The sequence below is a fragment of the Mandrillus leucophaeus genome, unplaced genomic scaffold (genome assembly GCF_000951045.1).
Source record: "Mandrillus leucophaeus isolate KB7577 unplaced genomic scaffold, Mleu.le_1.0 Scaffold107, whole genome shotgun sequence".
NCBI classification, from domain to species: domain Eukaryota; kingdom Metazoa; phylum Chordata; class Mammalia; order Primates; family Cercopithecidae; genus Mandrillus; species Mandrillus leucophaeus.
Genome location: NW_012098876.1, coordinates 2213509 through 2231617, shown reverse-complemented (window position 1 = coordinate 2231617; position 18109 = coordinate 2213509). Strand labels below are relative to the sequence as shown.

At 36.6% G+C, this 18109-nt stretch overlaps 1 protein-coding gene across 1 annotated transcript in view; it reads right to left on the bottom strand.

The window, feature by feature from the left end:
• Positions 1-18109, bottom strand: part of GADL1 (glutamate decarboxylase-like 1) — a 140035-nt gene that overhangs the window by 103937 nt on the left and 17989 nt on the right. Inside the window, exons 8-10 of the mRNA XM_011985459.1 lie at positions 13494-13610; positions 8681-8745; positions 8301-8382 (exon numbers count right to left, since the gene is read on the bottom strand). Coding sequence (XP_011840849.1) covers positions 8301-8382; positions 8681-8745; positions 13494-13610 — 264 coding nt within the window. The remainder of the gene's footprint in view (positions 1-8300; positions 8383-8680; positions 8746-13493; positions 13611-18109) is intronic.

Below are 18109 nucleotides of genomic sequence, written 5' to 3'. Positions count from 1 at the left end.
TTAATCTTATGTTTCTTCCTTTCTTAGATTTTAATTTATATAATCTTTCTGTGCTGTGGGACCCTAATCAGTTTTCTTTCAAGCTGAGATGGAAAAAAATTAGTGTGTAAACAGAATCCTCTCTCTGGGATATTTTTCAACTGCTGGTCTTTTATAAAATGACAAAAGGACACAAAGGCAGAATTTCATATTTTTCTTTCTGGTCATTTTTTAGCGAATCTGAAGTCCTCTGTGATGACGGGGCAGAGAAGCAAAGATTGGAGTTCCATACTGAAACAGGCTGACTGCCAAGATGAGTGAATTCGTTACCTGGAAGGGCGTTAGCGAGATTCCTACACCCTCAGGGTTCTGCAGAAACAGGCAGAAAATATAAAATCCAATAATGGGCAAAACCCCAACTCATCTAAGCCAAACTGACAAAATAAATGTAGCTTAATCAGTAAGACCAGGTGGCAGCCACCCAAGAGTTTTGAAGGAACTCAAGGATGAAATTGGGAGACCGTTGGCCAAGATGCTGCATCCAACGTTACAGACAGCCATTTGCAGCAAACTGGCAGATTGTGAATGTCATTCTGTTCATTAGAAGGGGTCAAGAGAGGACCCAGGGAGCCTTAGAAAAGCAAGTGTCTCTTCTACTTGTCCAGTCTCCAATAAAAGACAGCATCATTAGATACTAAAACAAAAATAACTTCCTAGGGGAAAGACAATATGGTTTCTGAAAAAGGAAACCATGAGTCACTGGTTTATTATTGGTCTCTAAGGCATGTAGGTAAAAGGCCAAATGTTGGCACAACCCAGAGTCAAGATTTTTAAAGTGCCAACATGGGATGGGATGAGAGGAGGTAATGGCTACATCAAGCCATATGGATGAGACAAATGATTTCCATACCCCTTCAAAAAAATTCCTATATATTAGCGAGAAGGGACATGCTTTGAGACTTGAAAGATCAGAATGCATGATAAAGGACATATTACTCCACACTGTGGGTAAAAAACTTAAAACACATTGCCATTTGGTGGTATTGGAAATAGATACAGATTTAGTCACTTCAGGAAACATTTTTTAATTGAGAATTAGCTGAGGCTTGGGTTTTATACTCAGTAGTGGAGCAACAGTGGTGAGTGAGACCCATTCTGTCCTCAAGTAGCTCTCAGTGTACTACACAGATGATTCTAAGAACTGTGGTGCCCAGTTCAAGCCCTGCATTAGGACCGGTACACATTTATGACTAGATGGTAACTGATGATTGAGATCAGGTAGTACAATCACAATTACATAATAACACATAATAACACATCTCTTGGGGCCACAGTCAGCAATAGTAGCAATATACTGAGCTGTATGGGTCAAGGATCTAAAGCAAAATGCAAATTCTCTTGTTAAAACGAATGGCAGTGGTAATACCAACAAATCCTAAAAATTTTATGGGTTTGGTGGAGAAATAGATAATGGATTCTGAACACAGAAGGTTCTAACATTATTATCCCTTTACCTTTTAGAGAAGGAAAGCAGAAATGACAGCGGTGTTTGTGATTACTGATGAAATCATGTTTTTTAATGTGATGCACCTGCAAAACTTCGTGGAAAGAAAATTACCTGTTGCTTATTATAATTTTTAAAACACAGGAATTAAAAAGAGTATTTACCAATCAGGAAATCAATGAGTTCTCTGTGTTTAATTCTCAACCTTGCCGAAAGGCCTGGGAAGAATTTTCTGAGCTCAAGCAAGAACAGCCCAGACACAGAGAATGATTATGGCAGCATGAAGCACAAGAGATTGATATCTCCCCTACAAATCAAATGCTTCTCTTTTCTAATCAGTTTTAAACACCTACCTTCCCCTTTTTCTGCTACATTAGCTGGTAGGCTGTCATCCTAAATAAATTTACAATGTACCTGTACAGAAAAAGTGTGAGTGTTCTCTGGCAGGAGAGAAAAAAATTTCTTTGATCAGATTGTTCAGTATTTTCAAACCATCTAATGGCATTTCCATAGGAACTCTATGAAGAAAAGCAAGAGCTAGGAAAGAAATCCCCACAAAACCAGATTCAGTTTGTTCTAGTTTCTCTGATTTAAAAGAAAAATATATTTTCTTTCTTTACTTGCACACTTTTTAACGGGCATGTAATAATTGTCATTTGTAATATCATTCAGAACAGAAATGAAAATGGGGCTAAGAAACCTGCTTCTCAGGTGTATTTTCCAGCAAAAATTCTGTCTTTTCCTGGCAACCACACTGGGAAATGACATTAGTCTCCTTTTTTTCTTTACATTGCAGTGTGTGGCTCAGCACATCCTCAATAACTATGTGTTGAATGACTATCCCACTCTTCTTTTTTTTGCTACTCCTTCTCCAAAAATAAAAGTGGGGGGGCGGGGAGGGTCTATATTCTGAGCCTCCTCTAGAATGAAGATGAAAGGAAAGGAAAAGCCTTGCAAGCTTATCTCCAAGGCCTCACATTTAAAACCTAGGTAATTTACAATTGTGTGTCAATACACTGAGCCAAAGAAGATCCCTGAAAAGGAGGTATAAAATGTCAATAGATAAAATTAGAAGGAAAATGTTTGCATCTGTGTCAGTAAGTGTACAAATGTCTGCCTATCAAATTGAAAAAACTATGCCTGTGATGTCAAAGGTTAGAACAAAAACATATGCATGCACACACACATGCATATACATATATATATATATACACACACACACACACACACACACACTCCACTAATGAGAATGTAAATGCTTTTGAAGAAAGATTAGGAAACCTGTATTTAAAAAGCATTATGAAAGCTAGATACTGCTCTTCCACTTCTAGGGATTTATGCTAGAGTAAGACTAAAGTTTGTGCAAAAAGATTTAGTCTCAAAGATGGTAACCAAATTTGTAATAGACAAAAATTAAAGTCATCTGATTGGTCAGCAATAAGAGGTTGGCCAAGTTAATTATGATACATCAAAATGATAGGACTTTCTGCAGCTATTAAAATTGTAATAGCATCCATATTGACATGAAACAGTTTTCATAATTTTGTTAAATAGAAAATGCATGCTAAAAGCAAGATATACTGCAAATTTTTTAGATGAAGGGTGGTGTATACACATACATTTAAATGTAGGTATACATTGGGAAATACATAAAGGGCATCTTCAGGTATCAGTATTCTGTGTTGCTTTTCTTTCACCTTTTTTTTATCTGAATTTTCAGACTCATTGGATGATGAACATGAATTACTTCTGAAATAAAAATATTAAAAATGAACATGATTTTTTAAAACCCATACTGTCAACATAGTCTTTCTAAAAAAGTAAAAAAAATTCACTTGAGTTTTCTGTAGCAGCTAGGTTCAACAGAAAGGCATTGTGAGTTCAAATGGAATGATAATGGTAGGTAGAAATAAAGAGGAATCATTTATACTTAAAATGCCATCTGATTAGCATGTTTCATGTTCTCATACCTGTTGGGGTTTTCTTTTTTTTTGAACTAAAAAATCTCTCATAAACACTAAAAATCAAAAAGCTGATACTGAGATTTTTCTCCATCTATGTAACTGATTCTTAGAATATATTGCCTTTTATTTTAGATCAAAGCATCAAAACTGTCTTTGATCCAAAACAGCCACGCAAATCCCGCATTTACCTCTGAAGTCAACCTATTTATAATCAGATTTTTTTTAAATCCCTGATTTTCTTTTTATCCCTGTGATTCAAAGGGGGTTAGTGATAGTACAACTTTGAGAGCAACAGCTGTGCTTTGTTCCTGAAGCAGTCCTATTTACTAACACAGGAAATCAAAAATGCAAAAGCTACCAGTCAATCAGGAAAACAGCATTGTGGATGTCAGGGCTTTGCAGGTACAAATTAGGGAATTAGTTTTTGCCTGAACAGCTGTATATTTACTAAGTAATTTACTTTCTTTTAAACTAGAGTTATCCTCTTACATCAACAGAAGAAGTACCAATTAAAATCACTATTCATCAATGATTGTCCTAACACAAGGCTTGAGCAATAGAGCTCATCAACTATAATTTTAATCATTGTATCTTGGAGTTTTCAAAAGGAATAATTTGGGGTGAGGGAAAAATTCAAAATCTTAGTTACTGCTGACATGAAGGCAGATATTTCTGAGGATGATTAATGTATTTAATTAACTATTCAGTTTTTAGATACTAGATTTTTTTCCCTTTTCAGTGAATTACTTGCTAGGCACTGACAACAAAGTGGCGAATATGATAATAGCCTTTCTCCTCATGCAGCTTACATTCAGTGGGAGAGAATATTACATGAGAAGTCATAATTACAAATAGTAATTATACACACTATGCATATAGCAACTATATAAGCACTTTAAAGGAGGGAAACAGAGTCTGAGAAACAACACTGGGGAGGTGCCAGTTTATCTTGGTAAGTCTGGGGACTCTTCAAAGAAGAGGGTGACAATAAGCTGTCACACGAAGGATGAAAGTCATTCACATGCCTCACATTTGTATGGCTCAGAACACAGTTATCCAAAATATGGCACCTTGGAGGTCACTCGCTGACCTTCTCTCATCTTTCTTCCCTGAAACATGGTCATAAATAATTATTTGACCTCCCTCCCCTAAAACGAGGCTGTTAAGACCCTCATTCCAGAGGGGTCCTACCTTATGCCTGGAGGTCAAGAAGCCTGGACAAACAGGCCCTGCAAAGTCCCCCCTGCCAGCTTATTGTCCAGAAAAATAGTTTTACCTGGGCCTTTGGAGCTTCATCTCGGAAGGTTCTTGTTTCACATAAAATGTTGGTTAAATAAGCTTGTTATGCTTTTCTTTTGTCAATGTCTTTTGTTATAGGAAAGTCAGCCATGAACCTTGCAATGGGTAAGGAAAAGAGATGACTTTTTCTCTCCTACATGTTCTTCTCTATTTGGTTAGCATCCCTCTTTGTGGTCTTCCCACCATCTCCCTGGCCATTCTGACTCAGCCTTCATGGGGAATCCTTCCTCCTCTACCTAATCTCTAAATGCTAAAGTTTTTCAGGGCTAAGTTCTAGATCTTATTTTCTTCTAATTCCAAAGAGCGTCCCAAGGCATCTAACCCATTTCTATGACCTCACATGTCATCTATGTGTCAACAATTCTGTAATAGACTTTACTATATAGACTTCTTAGATTTGGGTCCGTATGTCAACCTCCTATGTGACTTCCTCACTTGAATACCTCAGAAGAACCTCATTTAGTATAAGCAACACTGAAAGGTGTTTCACTCTCAACTCTTCTCCTCCAGTGATCTTCATCTCCCTAAATAGAATCATTCATTCAGTTGCTGTATCCTGATTACTGATACAGCAACCAAATGAATGATTCTATTTAGGGAGATAGACATGACACCTGTTTCTCTCTCATCTCCCATAATAATTGATAATGAATTGATAATCAATAGTTGATAATTCAGCCCTGTCTAAATTGACAGCTAAAATGTATACTAAATATCACATTTTCCCATCTCTCTTGCCATCAACTCTGGCATAGGACATTACAAGCCTTTTTTTAGTCTTCTATCTATTCTTGTTCCCCTCCAATTCATTGTCCTAAATGAAAATCTTTTCCAATAACTTTTAGTTCTTCTATTGTTCTAAAGATCAAGTCTAAAATCATCACAATAGTCTCTAAGACCCTTCATGATCTACCCACTGCTTGATCCTTTAGTCTCATATTATGTCAATCTTCACATTATTCTCTATGCCTCAGTCAAAATAGGCTTTTTCAGTTTTTTAATTTTTTAAAAAAGGACATTCCTTTCTTAAAGAATTTTTACATGATGTTCCTTCCACCTGGAACATCATAGATCTCCCTACTGTGTATTACTGAAGTGACATATTCTTCTCTATATCAGACAAGGGTGCATTTGGCTGCAACTAACAGATTACCCAATGGAGATGGTTTCAGTAGTAAGAACATTTAATTTTAACCACTGATATCACAAAGTCTGAAAGGAGTCACGTTTTGGGGGTGCAACGTTTCAAAATTACCCCAATCCAAGACTTTCCCTTTGTTTCTGTCATTCTGTGCATATTAATTTTTAAAATTTAGGGTAATTGCCTTACGGTAACAACCCATATATCAAGTCTGATGCAACTGCATTCAAGGTAGAAAAATGTGAGAAGAATGCTTTCGTATAAAATTCTTCTCAAGGTCCTCATATTTTCCTACATCACATTAGACATATCTACGTCATGTGGAAACTGCAGGGGAGGCTAGTTAGGTGAATACTGGGAGATGGGCAAGAAGAGAAGGAGGCTGGAATGCCTGTTGATTTTTACAATCAACAGAGTCTGACATTCGTTGGTGCACTTATCAAAATAGCAGTTAAAAAATTAAATATCTGCATTTTGTTCATTGTCTTCCCTGTGAGATTAAAAGCTCTTTGTCTCTGAGGAATATGTCTAATTCAATGCTATAAGAGCCTAGAATCGCACAGTGTCTAGCCTACACAAATCATTTATGCTGGTTGATGGAATGAATTAATGATATGGAAGAGAGAATAACAGGTAGAAACCAGGTACAAAAGAGATAGAAAACTGCCAACACAAAGCTTAAACTGATTGCCATATCTCATATCTCATGGTTCAGCTTTCTATTCCATTTAAATTGAAAACAGTCTTTTCATTTAAAAAAAAAAAATCAGGTAACTTTTTGAAAGTGCTCAGTTCTTTGCACAGTGAATAGAATTCCCCTAACCTCTTAATTCATGCCATGAAAACAGACATGGTTATTATTGTCACTAAGATCCAGGAATGAATTCTTTTTCTTTTTTTTTTTTTTTAATAAAACCCTGTTAAGGAGTTATATGATCCAGAAAAATTTAAATTGCCTCCAGTACATAAATGTAATTCAGTTGTTGGCTAAATTACTCAAATATTTAACAAGAAAAGTGTATGAAAGCTAGAAAGTTATTTAAGAGTAGTCATAAAATTTTTAGTCTAAGTTCCCCACTTCTTAGCGTATCACACCAACAGATAAGTTTGTCATTCAGATTGTCTGATTTAGGTAGAAAGCACATGTAAAATATCTCACTCATTAAGTATGCTTGACACATTTTTGTTTTTATACCTAGACCAAAAGAAAACTTGAGTAAATTCCTATCTCTGTACCATCCTAAATGTGTACCTATGGGCAAGTTGATTACGTTCTTTGGTTCACAATCAATATAGTAATCTTAAACTACCTTTCAGTTACAAATACAGTCACACCACAATTTTAAAACTTAAATTTAAAAATTAAATGGTATTGAATACATTCAACTATATCCAACCTAATACAACATTAAGGAACTGATTCATACTCCTGGTGGTGTCTATTTCTATAGAAGCAAAACCTGTTCCTAGTTTCTGATGGACATTCTGTTTGATCATGTCAAAATGCACAGGGCACTAGCATATAAATATCACAATTTCTTTACAAAGTTGTAAATAGCTACACATGCAAGACTAGGTTTCAAGTTTTAAAAATAGTTTTCATTTGAAATAAAATTCCTTAAAAACAGAAAATGACTTTAACATTGGCAAAGGGAGTCCCCTAAGAAAAAAATGTAAACAGATGGCTGAGAAAGATCACCCACATGCTGAACACAGATCTTGAGGAGGCATTTCTAAGAATGAAGTAGCACTTCCCAGCCTGGGCCACTTCCCACAAGGATCCTTATTTAACCCATGGAAAACACAGAGTTTATACCTCCGGCCAACAGGAGCCTCAACTTTTTTCCCACTTGCCTCACAGTTACCAGACAAGTTTCCAACTCTCCCTAGCATTCCAAAAGAAGCTAAGTACCAACCACTTGGGATGAGCAATCCCCTAATAAATCAGTGTTCAATGATCAGCCCTGAACAAATGTCTTCCCATATAAACGGGCTGTTAAGCCCTAGCTAAGCGTATTAAGTATTCAATTTAATGTATGACACACATCTGTTCCACTTTCTCAGCAGAAGTTTCAAGATAACTTAAATCCCAGACTTAATCAAGGAGAAAAAAATCTTGGCAATGTTTAAAACTGAGTTTTAAAATATAATCCAAATGCGGGTGAGAGAGACCATTTTGCTGTACTAATGAGATTATATAATACCTAAATCAAATCCACAAAATTACCTGAGCAGAATCACTAAATATTTTATCTAGGCTTCTTTGTCTTTCATTTAGAGACCATCAACATTTCCCAAAGACCTTCAATTTACACTTTGCCCAAGTCGCCAAGAGGTGAGCAAAAATGAAGCCCTTGGCAAACACAGTGACTTAACCTCCTTGAAGCCTAAAGAACACAAGAGGAAAACTTACAGATTTGTCTTTCACAAGGAGAGCACAGCACTGGATCCCAGCCATCAGCATCTTGTGTGGGTTCCAGGCCACAGAGTCAGCCCTATTTTTTAAACATAAGGGACAGAGAAGGGAGGAGAGGACTCAATTAGTTTCCACAGGCAATGGAGTACTATCATTATCAGTATCTACGTTCAGTACTCATACAGTTTACTGTTCTACAGAACTCCTTGTCTGAGTGGTTTAAGGAATTCGGTTTTGTTTTTTTGTGGTTTTTTTTTTTTTTTTGGTTTATTTAAGGAAAACAATTACTTTTCTTCCCTATTTTCAAAATATCATTTAGTCCAAAGAGATCCCTTTGCCTGACAAAAGTTGGCTGTACACCAGGAAACTACGTTTACCTGTGGATGCCATGCAGAAGCTTGCGGTGCTTCCTCGACATCAAAGCTGAGCCACCCCAAGAAGCCTGTTGAGATATTTACAGTACCAAAACAATGTTATTTCAATGTTATTTGTTTGCCAGTGGATTGTTGTAGAAAACCCTCAGTGATGACCTCAATCTGCATTATTTGATATTTCTTTTTATGTCATGTTACCTGATTTGTACCCCAGGAAATTCTGATCACTGGTTCTACTCAGGCAACCAGAACCTCATCACAATGGATGGGCCCTCACTGACCCTTAGAATTTTAAATTCACACGTCATATGTTGGTATATTAACCAACTGAGCTATGTGTGGATGAAGAGGTTCAAAGTCTATGCCCTCTTGTAGCTTAGACTCTAACATAGACAACATCTTCACAATGCTAACATTTTGCCATTCAGTGTTTAATGAGACATGGGCTAAGGACTAGCATTCTACACAATGAACAAGGCATATTATTGACATGGTAGATAGAAGACCAACTAGAATGATCTAGGTGGAAATATCTGTTAATGAAAAATTAGATCATTTTAGCTAAATGGCTTTCAGAAATATCTGCAAATGAAACAAGGACAAATGAGAGAGAGCAAGCTTGGGACATAAGGAGAAGTTATCCACAGGAGAAATAAATTTTGTGAGCAAAGGAGAGGGGAGCTCAGATAAAATCCCATTGTCAACAGGTCTGGAACAAAGGGAGAAAAATTGATGTAAGAAATACAAAAGTTAGTATGCTTCTTGAAAATGGAGCAGACATAAATTTTAATTTGTAGGGATGTTAAAGGATAACTGTATTGAGAATTTGAGGGGACTAGCTTGGGCTGTATTGAATGCTTTCCATGTTTATTTAAACCTTATAGCATTCCATTAAGAATGGAGTTATGATCACTTCCACTTCTTATAAAGTTCAGAGGTGTTCAGGTAAATTGTCCAAGGTCTTGCCAATGACAAAAATCAGATCTGAGATTCAAAGCCTATTCTCTTGTCATGTTAACATCATTACTTTAAGGAAAGTGACAATTTGGCCAAAGTAGGGAGTATAGCATATGCAATGAGGGTGACAGAGATGCTTCAGGCAATAGGTAAGTTCAGGAGTTGCTTAGGATGTAGCAACTTCTGTTTTTGGCTATGGAATTTAAAGGCATAGATAGACCTTAATATGTAGAAGGAAGCGGCAAGGTTGTATGCACCACAGATATGGAAGATAAAGAAAATGAAGTATCTCCATGATCCTCAGAGTATTACAAAAGCTGGGCCCATTGGTAGCCAATAATGAGAAAGTAGAGCACAAGCAACTTTGTGGCCTTAAATCCCACTTAAAAACAACTTTCATTGACAGCTGAGACTAGGGTAAAGTGAATGAGTCAATAGGGTGCATAATTCAAGGAGGAACTCAGTCTCAGAGCTGGACTCTTGCAAGGCCCTAAGAGTGAATCCTTCTCAAAATTTGAGCCCTGCGAATCCCACTGGCCTCATTAGTACCAGCCTTGATCCCATGGACTAGAGTCTCCAACAACTCGATGGGGTCCCCAGAGGCCTGTGAGGTCTGATGTGTTTCAAGGATGTTGTGTGTTCAAATCCCAAAGATTCCCAGGTAAAGGATTAGTAACTTAGTATTGTCAGTCAAGTTCCTTTCCTGTTGCATTTTCTCCCTTACTTGGATTCACAATGGACCATGTGTGACTAAGGCTGAGCCACAAAGGCAAATGTCCTCAGCATCTAGGAAAATTTTATCCCAGCCTACACCTGAGGATCTACAGATCTGGATTTTGAGAACTTGGTCCTTGCAAATATTAAGATGAGTTACATATCCCATTTTTCTTGACTTTCATTACATATCCTAAATCCTAAATTACCTACTTTTCTCACTTCTCTTATTGCCCAACCTCTCTGAGAACCTTTCAGTGACAACTACAGGAAGGATTAATTAGTCTACTCAGCCACACCTGTTTACTCGCTAACCCTTTCCACCTGCCTCATACCCTACACTTCTACCCCTTCATGCTCCTTGAGCTAGCGTCTGCCTCCATTCCTTCTCCAGAAAGGTAAATAATCATCTCCCAATTCTAGTGAACTGGATTTAAGTTTTGAAATCACAAGAACTCTTTCAAGGTATTAGTTCACCAGTTTACAAAGTACTTTGGCAGGATTAGGAACAGCTCATCCATAAATTTATTCAAAAAATAAATAAATAAAACACTCCTGATGTAAATGCCGTACTTTAATTTGCTTTACTCTAATTCCTAACTCCAGAACCTGTGAAATTATCAAACCAATCACCTAAATGATGGAGTTTGGCTTTCCATCTCAATAAAGACTGTCATTTATTAAGCTCTTACTATATGTGAGGCACCACAGTTTATCATTTTTTATATATTTGTCTTTAATTGGTTAATAAATTAATAGTAGAACCAATCCTGAAAGGGAAGTGAAGGAAGGAATGGAATTGAGATTTGGCAGCCTCTAAAGCCCAGGATTTTAAATATGTTTGCTGCCTTCTATGGGACTTGGAATGAAGAATGGGTGACAGAATAGGAAGCTTTGCTGGGAATGAGGCTTCCAGCAGCTACAACCTCTGATTTAAAGAAGAGCTAGACCAGTCTGACATTTTGCTCTCAGACAGAAGCTCGCATAACAATTGCCTTTATGAAGGAAGAACTGTACTGGAGGTGAAAGAGTCTAATAAAACTAGTTTTTCTTATTCGGTTGCTTAAAAATGCATTATATTACCAAATTTGAAGACACTATCAAATGTAAGCATCCCCATTTTTTGTGTACTACTAATAAAAATTGACATCAAAATACCAATTTCAGATGTTAAATTTTTTTCAAATAAGTGCATCTTAGAATTAATAAAACATGATATGTATGCAGAGCAGTAATGTTTTACTGAAAACTCAGAACAAGTAAATGTCCTTTCATTTTTAAAAAGAGAATGTCAGTTTTTAGTATTTTAAAGAAGCTTTAAAATGCCATTTAGAAGATTTCCAACAGGTCCAAGCAATTATTGCAATTTGTTAATATTTTCTCTTTAAAACTAATAAAGTACCTATGGCATATGAAGTTTCTTCAACATAAGCTACATGTTCCTGTAATAACATTTTATGGATTTGACACCCACAATACTAAAGGATGGGTAAACACTGTCTTTAATAAGCCAGATAGGCTTGTGTCAAATTTAATCTAATACTATAGGCATTTGCCAGATGGGCATGCTATGCACAAATAGGATAATTTGGTGTGGTTTACATTCCCTTATAAAGATGTTTTCTTCAAAGACTCAACCTTTAATTTTTAGAAGACCGAAAGAGCTTTTCATTCATACTTATAAATCACAATTTTCTCTAAGCCCCATAAATCTCTTAATGTCACTCCCAATTTAAAAGCTGCTGTGGTTACTGTTTTACATAAACTATTTACTTTTCTGCATTTTATACAAACTACATAAACTACATAATCCATATGTCATGTTTCTTTTATGAGAGTATAATATTTAGGTATAACTGCTGATGTATTTGATTTTTTTCCCCTTATTTCTATAGTTAAAAAATGCTCACTTCATATTATCTTTTAGGATATAATGTATTGTTATGCTTCTAAGTCTATAAAAATCAATAAGATATAAGTTGAAATATGAACAGATACAAATGCTAAAATCCCATTAAGAAGTCACAAATAATCTGCCTGAAGTATTGCCATTGGCATACTTAATAGAAGCAATAACTCTAGTGAACTTTATACTACTGTTGCTCTTACCAAATATTAGTATACAGTTAATGTCAACTTTGAATCATATTACAGACGCTGTACTACGTGATACGATTGGATTGAAATAAACACTTCGAAAGCATAAAATCATCTAAACTACAAAATTATGTGTGGATATATCCCCCAAATGCTGTTTTCTTTTGTTCAGCAAGTCAAAGAATATTGCTTCTGATAAGGAGGACCTGAAACTATCACTTACCAGAGGAAAGGTCCAAAAATACCACATGCATTGTCTCTTTGGTTAGAATCAAACTAATTAACTCCTGGTTTCACAAAAAAAAATTTAATTTTAAAAAAGAAAATTAAAAAGCTCAACAAGTGTTCATAGTTGACTGAATTCAGCATTCTAACCCTGGAGAAGTAGAATTTTTAAAGTTGCCTTTGATTTAAGGAAATACGTATTTTGAATAACCACAGGACTTACAAAAAATCTTTTAAAAGCCAGTGCTTTATTAGAAAACAGTGAAGAGTATATTATCCCAACCCCCCTCAAATAATTACTTGATAGATCCAGAGAGAACTTGCTTTAGGTGTAGCATGCAATTATGTCATGTAGCTTTTTGCATTTTCCAGCTGTTAGGAATCATAATTTTAGAGCTAGAAGATCCTTTATAGCCCACATCCACAATGCCCCCCCCTTTACAAATGAAGAAATTGAAATCCAAAAGGCTAAGATCACGATGAAGAAGAGGCAGATGAGAGTTTCAAACCAAAGTCTCTCAGCTCCCTAATCCCAGATGTGTCCCTTACACCAGGCTGCTTCAATGACAGTAGATTTGAGGACCAAATATGGCTCATGGGAGTGAAAGAAGCAAAATGGAATCCAGAAAACTAAAAATTTACGAAGCCTTGGAATCTTCTCATTTATACTTCACAGAAAGCGGCATACTTGTTTTCCCCAATTTGAAAAACAAATAAAAGCACTGGGGACTCCACATCTAGTTTCTGAGAATAAGAAAAATGTCATACCAAGGCTACAAAAAGAGCAAAGGTTAAACACGTATGTACACATAGATGAACTTACATCTACATGAAGCCAGAGGCCGTGCCTCTCACAGATGTCTGCTATTTCATCCAGAGGGTCAAAGGCTCCCAACACAGTTGTACCAGAAGTGGCACAGACAAGAAACGGTGCTGCCCCCTGTAAGAAGGATCCAAAACACAAAGAGAATTGTCACCGTCATCACTAAGCTTGTCCTGTAATAGCTGGAAAATATAAAGGGTTATGCATCCAGAGAGTTACATGGCTTTTTTTGGAGATAGTCACTAATTCAATGGGTGTTTTTAAATGTTGTCAATATGTGGTCTCTTGGCATTATAAACATATCAAGTGTACATCTTCAGTATTCTCAGTATTCTTCAGTATTCTCATGTTCTTTTTGTAATGTTTTGTTCTTTAAATTGTCCAGATAGAAATTTAATAACTTCAGATGCAACAGCAAACTGACATTTTGTATGACTCCTAATTTCTTCCTGAAAAAAATTGTGCCATCACTGTCACCTTCTCAAAAAAAAAAAAAATTGGAATATGAACAGAGCTCCAGGAGTAAACCATGCAGGCCTGTTTGCTTGTCTCCTTGTAAAGTAAGTGCAGTTATAAAACAAAGAATGTAGAATTATACTCAGGTACAAATTCAGCATCAGAGGAGATAAGGCAACCTCACTGAGACACCTTCTCCAAAACAGGTGCTGCAACAGAGAAATCCATTGGCATGTGCTGGAAAAGAAAATCTGTATTACTTCTATCATGGTGATTCCTCCTCACATAGCTGATGACTGCATCTCGTGGAGTGAACAGGCGCTGGTGGGAAATAGAGAAGGAAAGGGAGAATGTGGGTGCACACACACAGTGAATGGTTATCTCGGTCAAGCTAGTCACACGCTTTGTCCCCATTAAAGGACTCGATGCCAACCAGATCGAGGAAGAGTACATGAGGTTGTTTCCACCTGGATTGCTCCAGGATGGCGGCAGAGATGTGTTGCTCGCTGTGTAGGTGCCCTGCAAGAACACTTGCAGACACATGTGGGGGTGAGGGGAGCAACTAGAATATGAAGATTCGAGAGCACCTGAGAAATGGCGACAAGAATGTTTATTGCCTCTAAAAGTCGTTTACTGCCTCTAAAATTTTTTTTTCTCCATTTAGCATGGAGCCACTTTTTCCCCTCAGTTTTATAAAGTGCGTGCTCATTGCAATATATTTTTATGTGCTTTTATGCCAGGGATTATTGTGTTTGAACCAAACTCTTTCCAATTTAACTGACTTTTGACAGAAAGATGTTATTTCTCAATGGAAAGTGGGGCAGAGCAAGAATATATGGTTTGCATCTCTAAATTGAGACTCATACAGATTAAAGTGATGGTATATAACAAATCCATTTGCCATCTTGGGAGACAGCTGTGTCAAATAGAATCAATTCCATCTACCCAAAACTTGTAGAGCCAAGTCAGTAGGTGACAGAGCCCTGGAGAAACCAAAGGTTTTGAAAATTCTTCCCTGTATTCAAACTACTGACAACTATGGCTTTATCGTACCACTGACCGAAAGGAAATAAGACCAGCTTTACATCAATCATTAAAATCATTAAAAGCAATAGAAAAAGTAATTTTCTAAAACCATTTAAGGTGTCTTTAATGGTTGGGCTTTTCCTCATAAACTATATGACATCCTGACAGTCATGAGAAAATACCTTTGCAAGCTATTATAGTCTATTAATGAGTTTTTCTCAGCTTTTAAAAAAGATCTCACTATTATAAATACAAGCCCAGAAATTAAACTTTTGCAATCTGGATTTAACCTTCTAGATTTTCTTCCCCATATCTCATGCTGTTAATGAGAAAATTCAGTAGAAACAGTATTGATTGCATGCTGCCAGTGAGCTGTATTGCCTAAGAAAATTTGTCATTTCTCACACTCATAACTCTAACAAAATGTCTCTAAATATTCAGTGTTCATCCTAGTTTGAGCTTGTCAGTAAGCCCTTTAGAACCTATGATGCTTTGTGGTTTTCACCATCTCTGTAATGACATCAAGACAAGGTCACCGTGCAACAGTTTTTCAATGGATTGTCATAGGCCAGGGAGTTGAATCCCAGCAGAAAAAATAGTTGATGTACTACTATTCCTTATATCTGAAACAACACAAGTTAAAAGCTTGAAACAAAACTAGGTCTGAAGCTACTGAGAAAAATGAACCAGTCATCATATATTATTATCTCAGAATGGATGCAAGGTTTGTCCTTGGTGAATCCAGGCTCAAGTATTAGCTGACTTGAAAGAAAACTGAGGAGACATACCAACTCTAACCCCATTGCCCTACTTTTAAATGTGTCTAAAGCAATTTTTACTTTTCAAAAACTTACTTTTTTGAGTTCTCAACTTTAGTATTATGTCCGTTTCATGTACTTTCACTGTCAAAACAAACAAAAATTTGAGCGACGAAAATGATAATGACTGTGGTGGAATAAAACCCTCTATGCTAGAAATATGAATTCTTAATGACACTAAAAAAATAAGGATTATCTTTAGGGGATGCTAGGCAACAAACTCACTATTTTAAAAATTGATAAATAAGGGGAAAGAATAGGATGTCTATCCTGTCTTGCTGTGCAGTGTTTCCTTAGGGAAACAAAATGAGGAGGAATATTTTTCTTTATAGCAGAATGCCTGACAATAAGGAAGGAGAGAAGGAATTAGGACATCGCTTAATGAAATAATGGGTCTAGACAATGATCATCAATGGCAGCAAAATCCATCAAGTGAGAAGCTGATGGAGGGTATATTGTGATGGATAGACTGACGATAGCAGACGCCACCAATCAATGTTATTACAAAAAAGAGACACAGGATGTCTCCTGATGGCAGGACCCATGAAGCCTCCCTGGTTTAAAAAAAAAAAAAAAAGATACAGCTTAAATCTCATTGAGTCTCAAGATCTAACTGCCAAATTACAGAAAATATAAAGAACAAACCGGATGGTGCAGAGGAGGTGAGCACTTAGGGTCTCAAATTCTTGATGTAATCCACAAAAATCTATAACGTGGAAAGCTCTACAGGACAAAGGACCTGATCTTTTCAACAAATCAATGGTAGTGGGGGACAGAGGAGGGAGGAGGAAGCCATAGATCAGAAAACATTTACATTTGACATATCAACTAAATGCAATTTGTGAACTTTATTTGAATCCTTAATTCAGACAAGCCAACTATTTTTTTAAAAGGGCAATGGGGGAAATTTTAATATACACCGAAGATTTGATATTAAAAATTATATTTTAAACAAAACTATGGTATGTTTTTAAAGCGAGTATATATTCTTTATAAATATACTCAACTATTTATAGATCAAATGATATTATGTCTAGGGTTTACTTAAAACCAATCTAGTGGTGGTATGAGGGAATGTGGTACAGATGAAATAGGAGCCTAATGGCTGTTGATTACGGAATGGGTATATGAAGGCTTATGATATTAGTCTCTTGGTTTTTGTGTGTGTTGGTTTTTTAGGAAACATTTACAATTTTTTGTAATGAGAAGTTTAAAATTTAAGAAGTGGGGAATAGGGAACGGAGAAAGTGAAGAAGGAAAGGAGAAATAGGGAGGGAAGAAAAACAATCATGACACAATTAATATTCCCCACCAAGATTAATAATATATGCAAATTATTTTTGATAGGAATTTGTGTAGAAAGAAATGAAACTAAAACTAGAAAAAATATCTGCAGTTCTTAGCAGAACGAACTTACAAATTGTTACTCAGAATTATACCCGAGTCAAATCTGATTACGTAAACCACCAGATAACAATCAAGTTCACTTGTCATTGGAATGTTTAAAAAAGAAATGTAGATGAAGGACACATACCTGAAGTCATACATCTGCAATAATGGCAGAAATTTTAAATACAGAAGTTCAAGCCAAATATTGTGATCTAGCATTCCCCAGGGCTAGGTGATTTTTATGAAAACTTGAAAAAAAAAAAAGTACAATAACAGAACTGTAATATTTGAACTTAAAAACATTTAAAAACCCATCCTTGTTAGAGGATGAACTCCTATGAGGATAGATACACGTGTAGCCCAGCTCAGGAGCCAGGCTTTTTATTTTTCAGTAGTCATGCCTGACTTTGTTGCTACCTATTGGAAAGTTACTGGAGAATGGACTCAAGCTCCATTAGCAGGCAGCGGTGGGATGGGTGAGAAGCAGCAGATCTAGCAGGCTTTTGGTCCAAAAAGCAAAATGGCTGACACCAAAATAATGACACTTTTTTTTTTTTTTTTTTTTTTTTGAGATGGAGTCTTACTCTGTCGCTCAGGCTGCAGTGCACTGGTGTGATCTCAGCTCACTGCAACCTCCGCCTCCTGGGTTCAAGCGATTATCCTGCCTTAGTCTCCTGAGTAGCTGGGATTACAGGCATGCGCCACCAGGCCCGGCGATTTTTTTTGTGTTGTTATAGACCCCGGGTTTCACTGTATTGGCCAAGATGGGTTGGATCTCCTGACCTCATAATCTGCCCGCCTCAGCCTCCCGAAGTGTTGAGATTACAGGTGTGAGCCACCGCACCTGGCCTAATGACATCCCTTTTTAAAATGCAGGTGTTAAGGCCAGCCTTGGCTGGAGCCATAGCAGGTGCACAGAGCCATGCC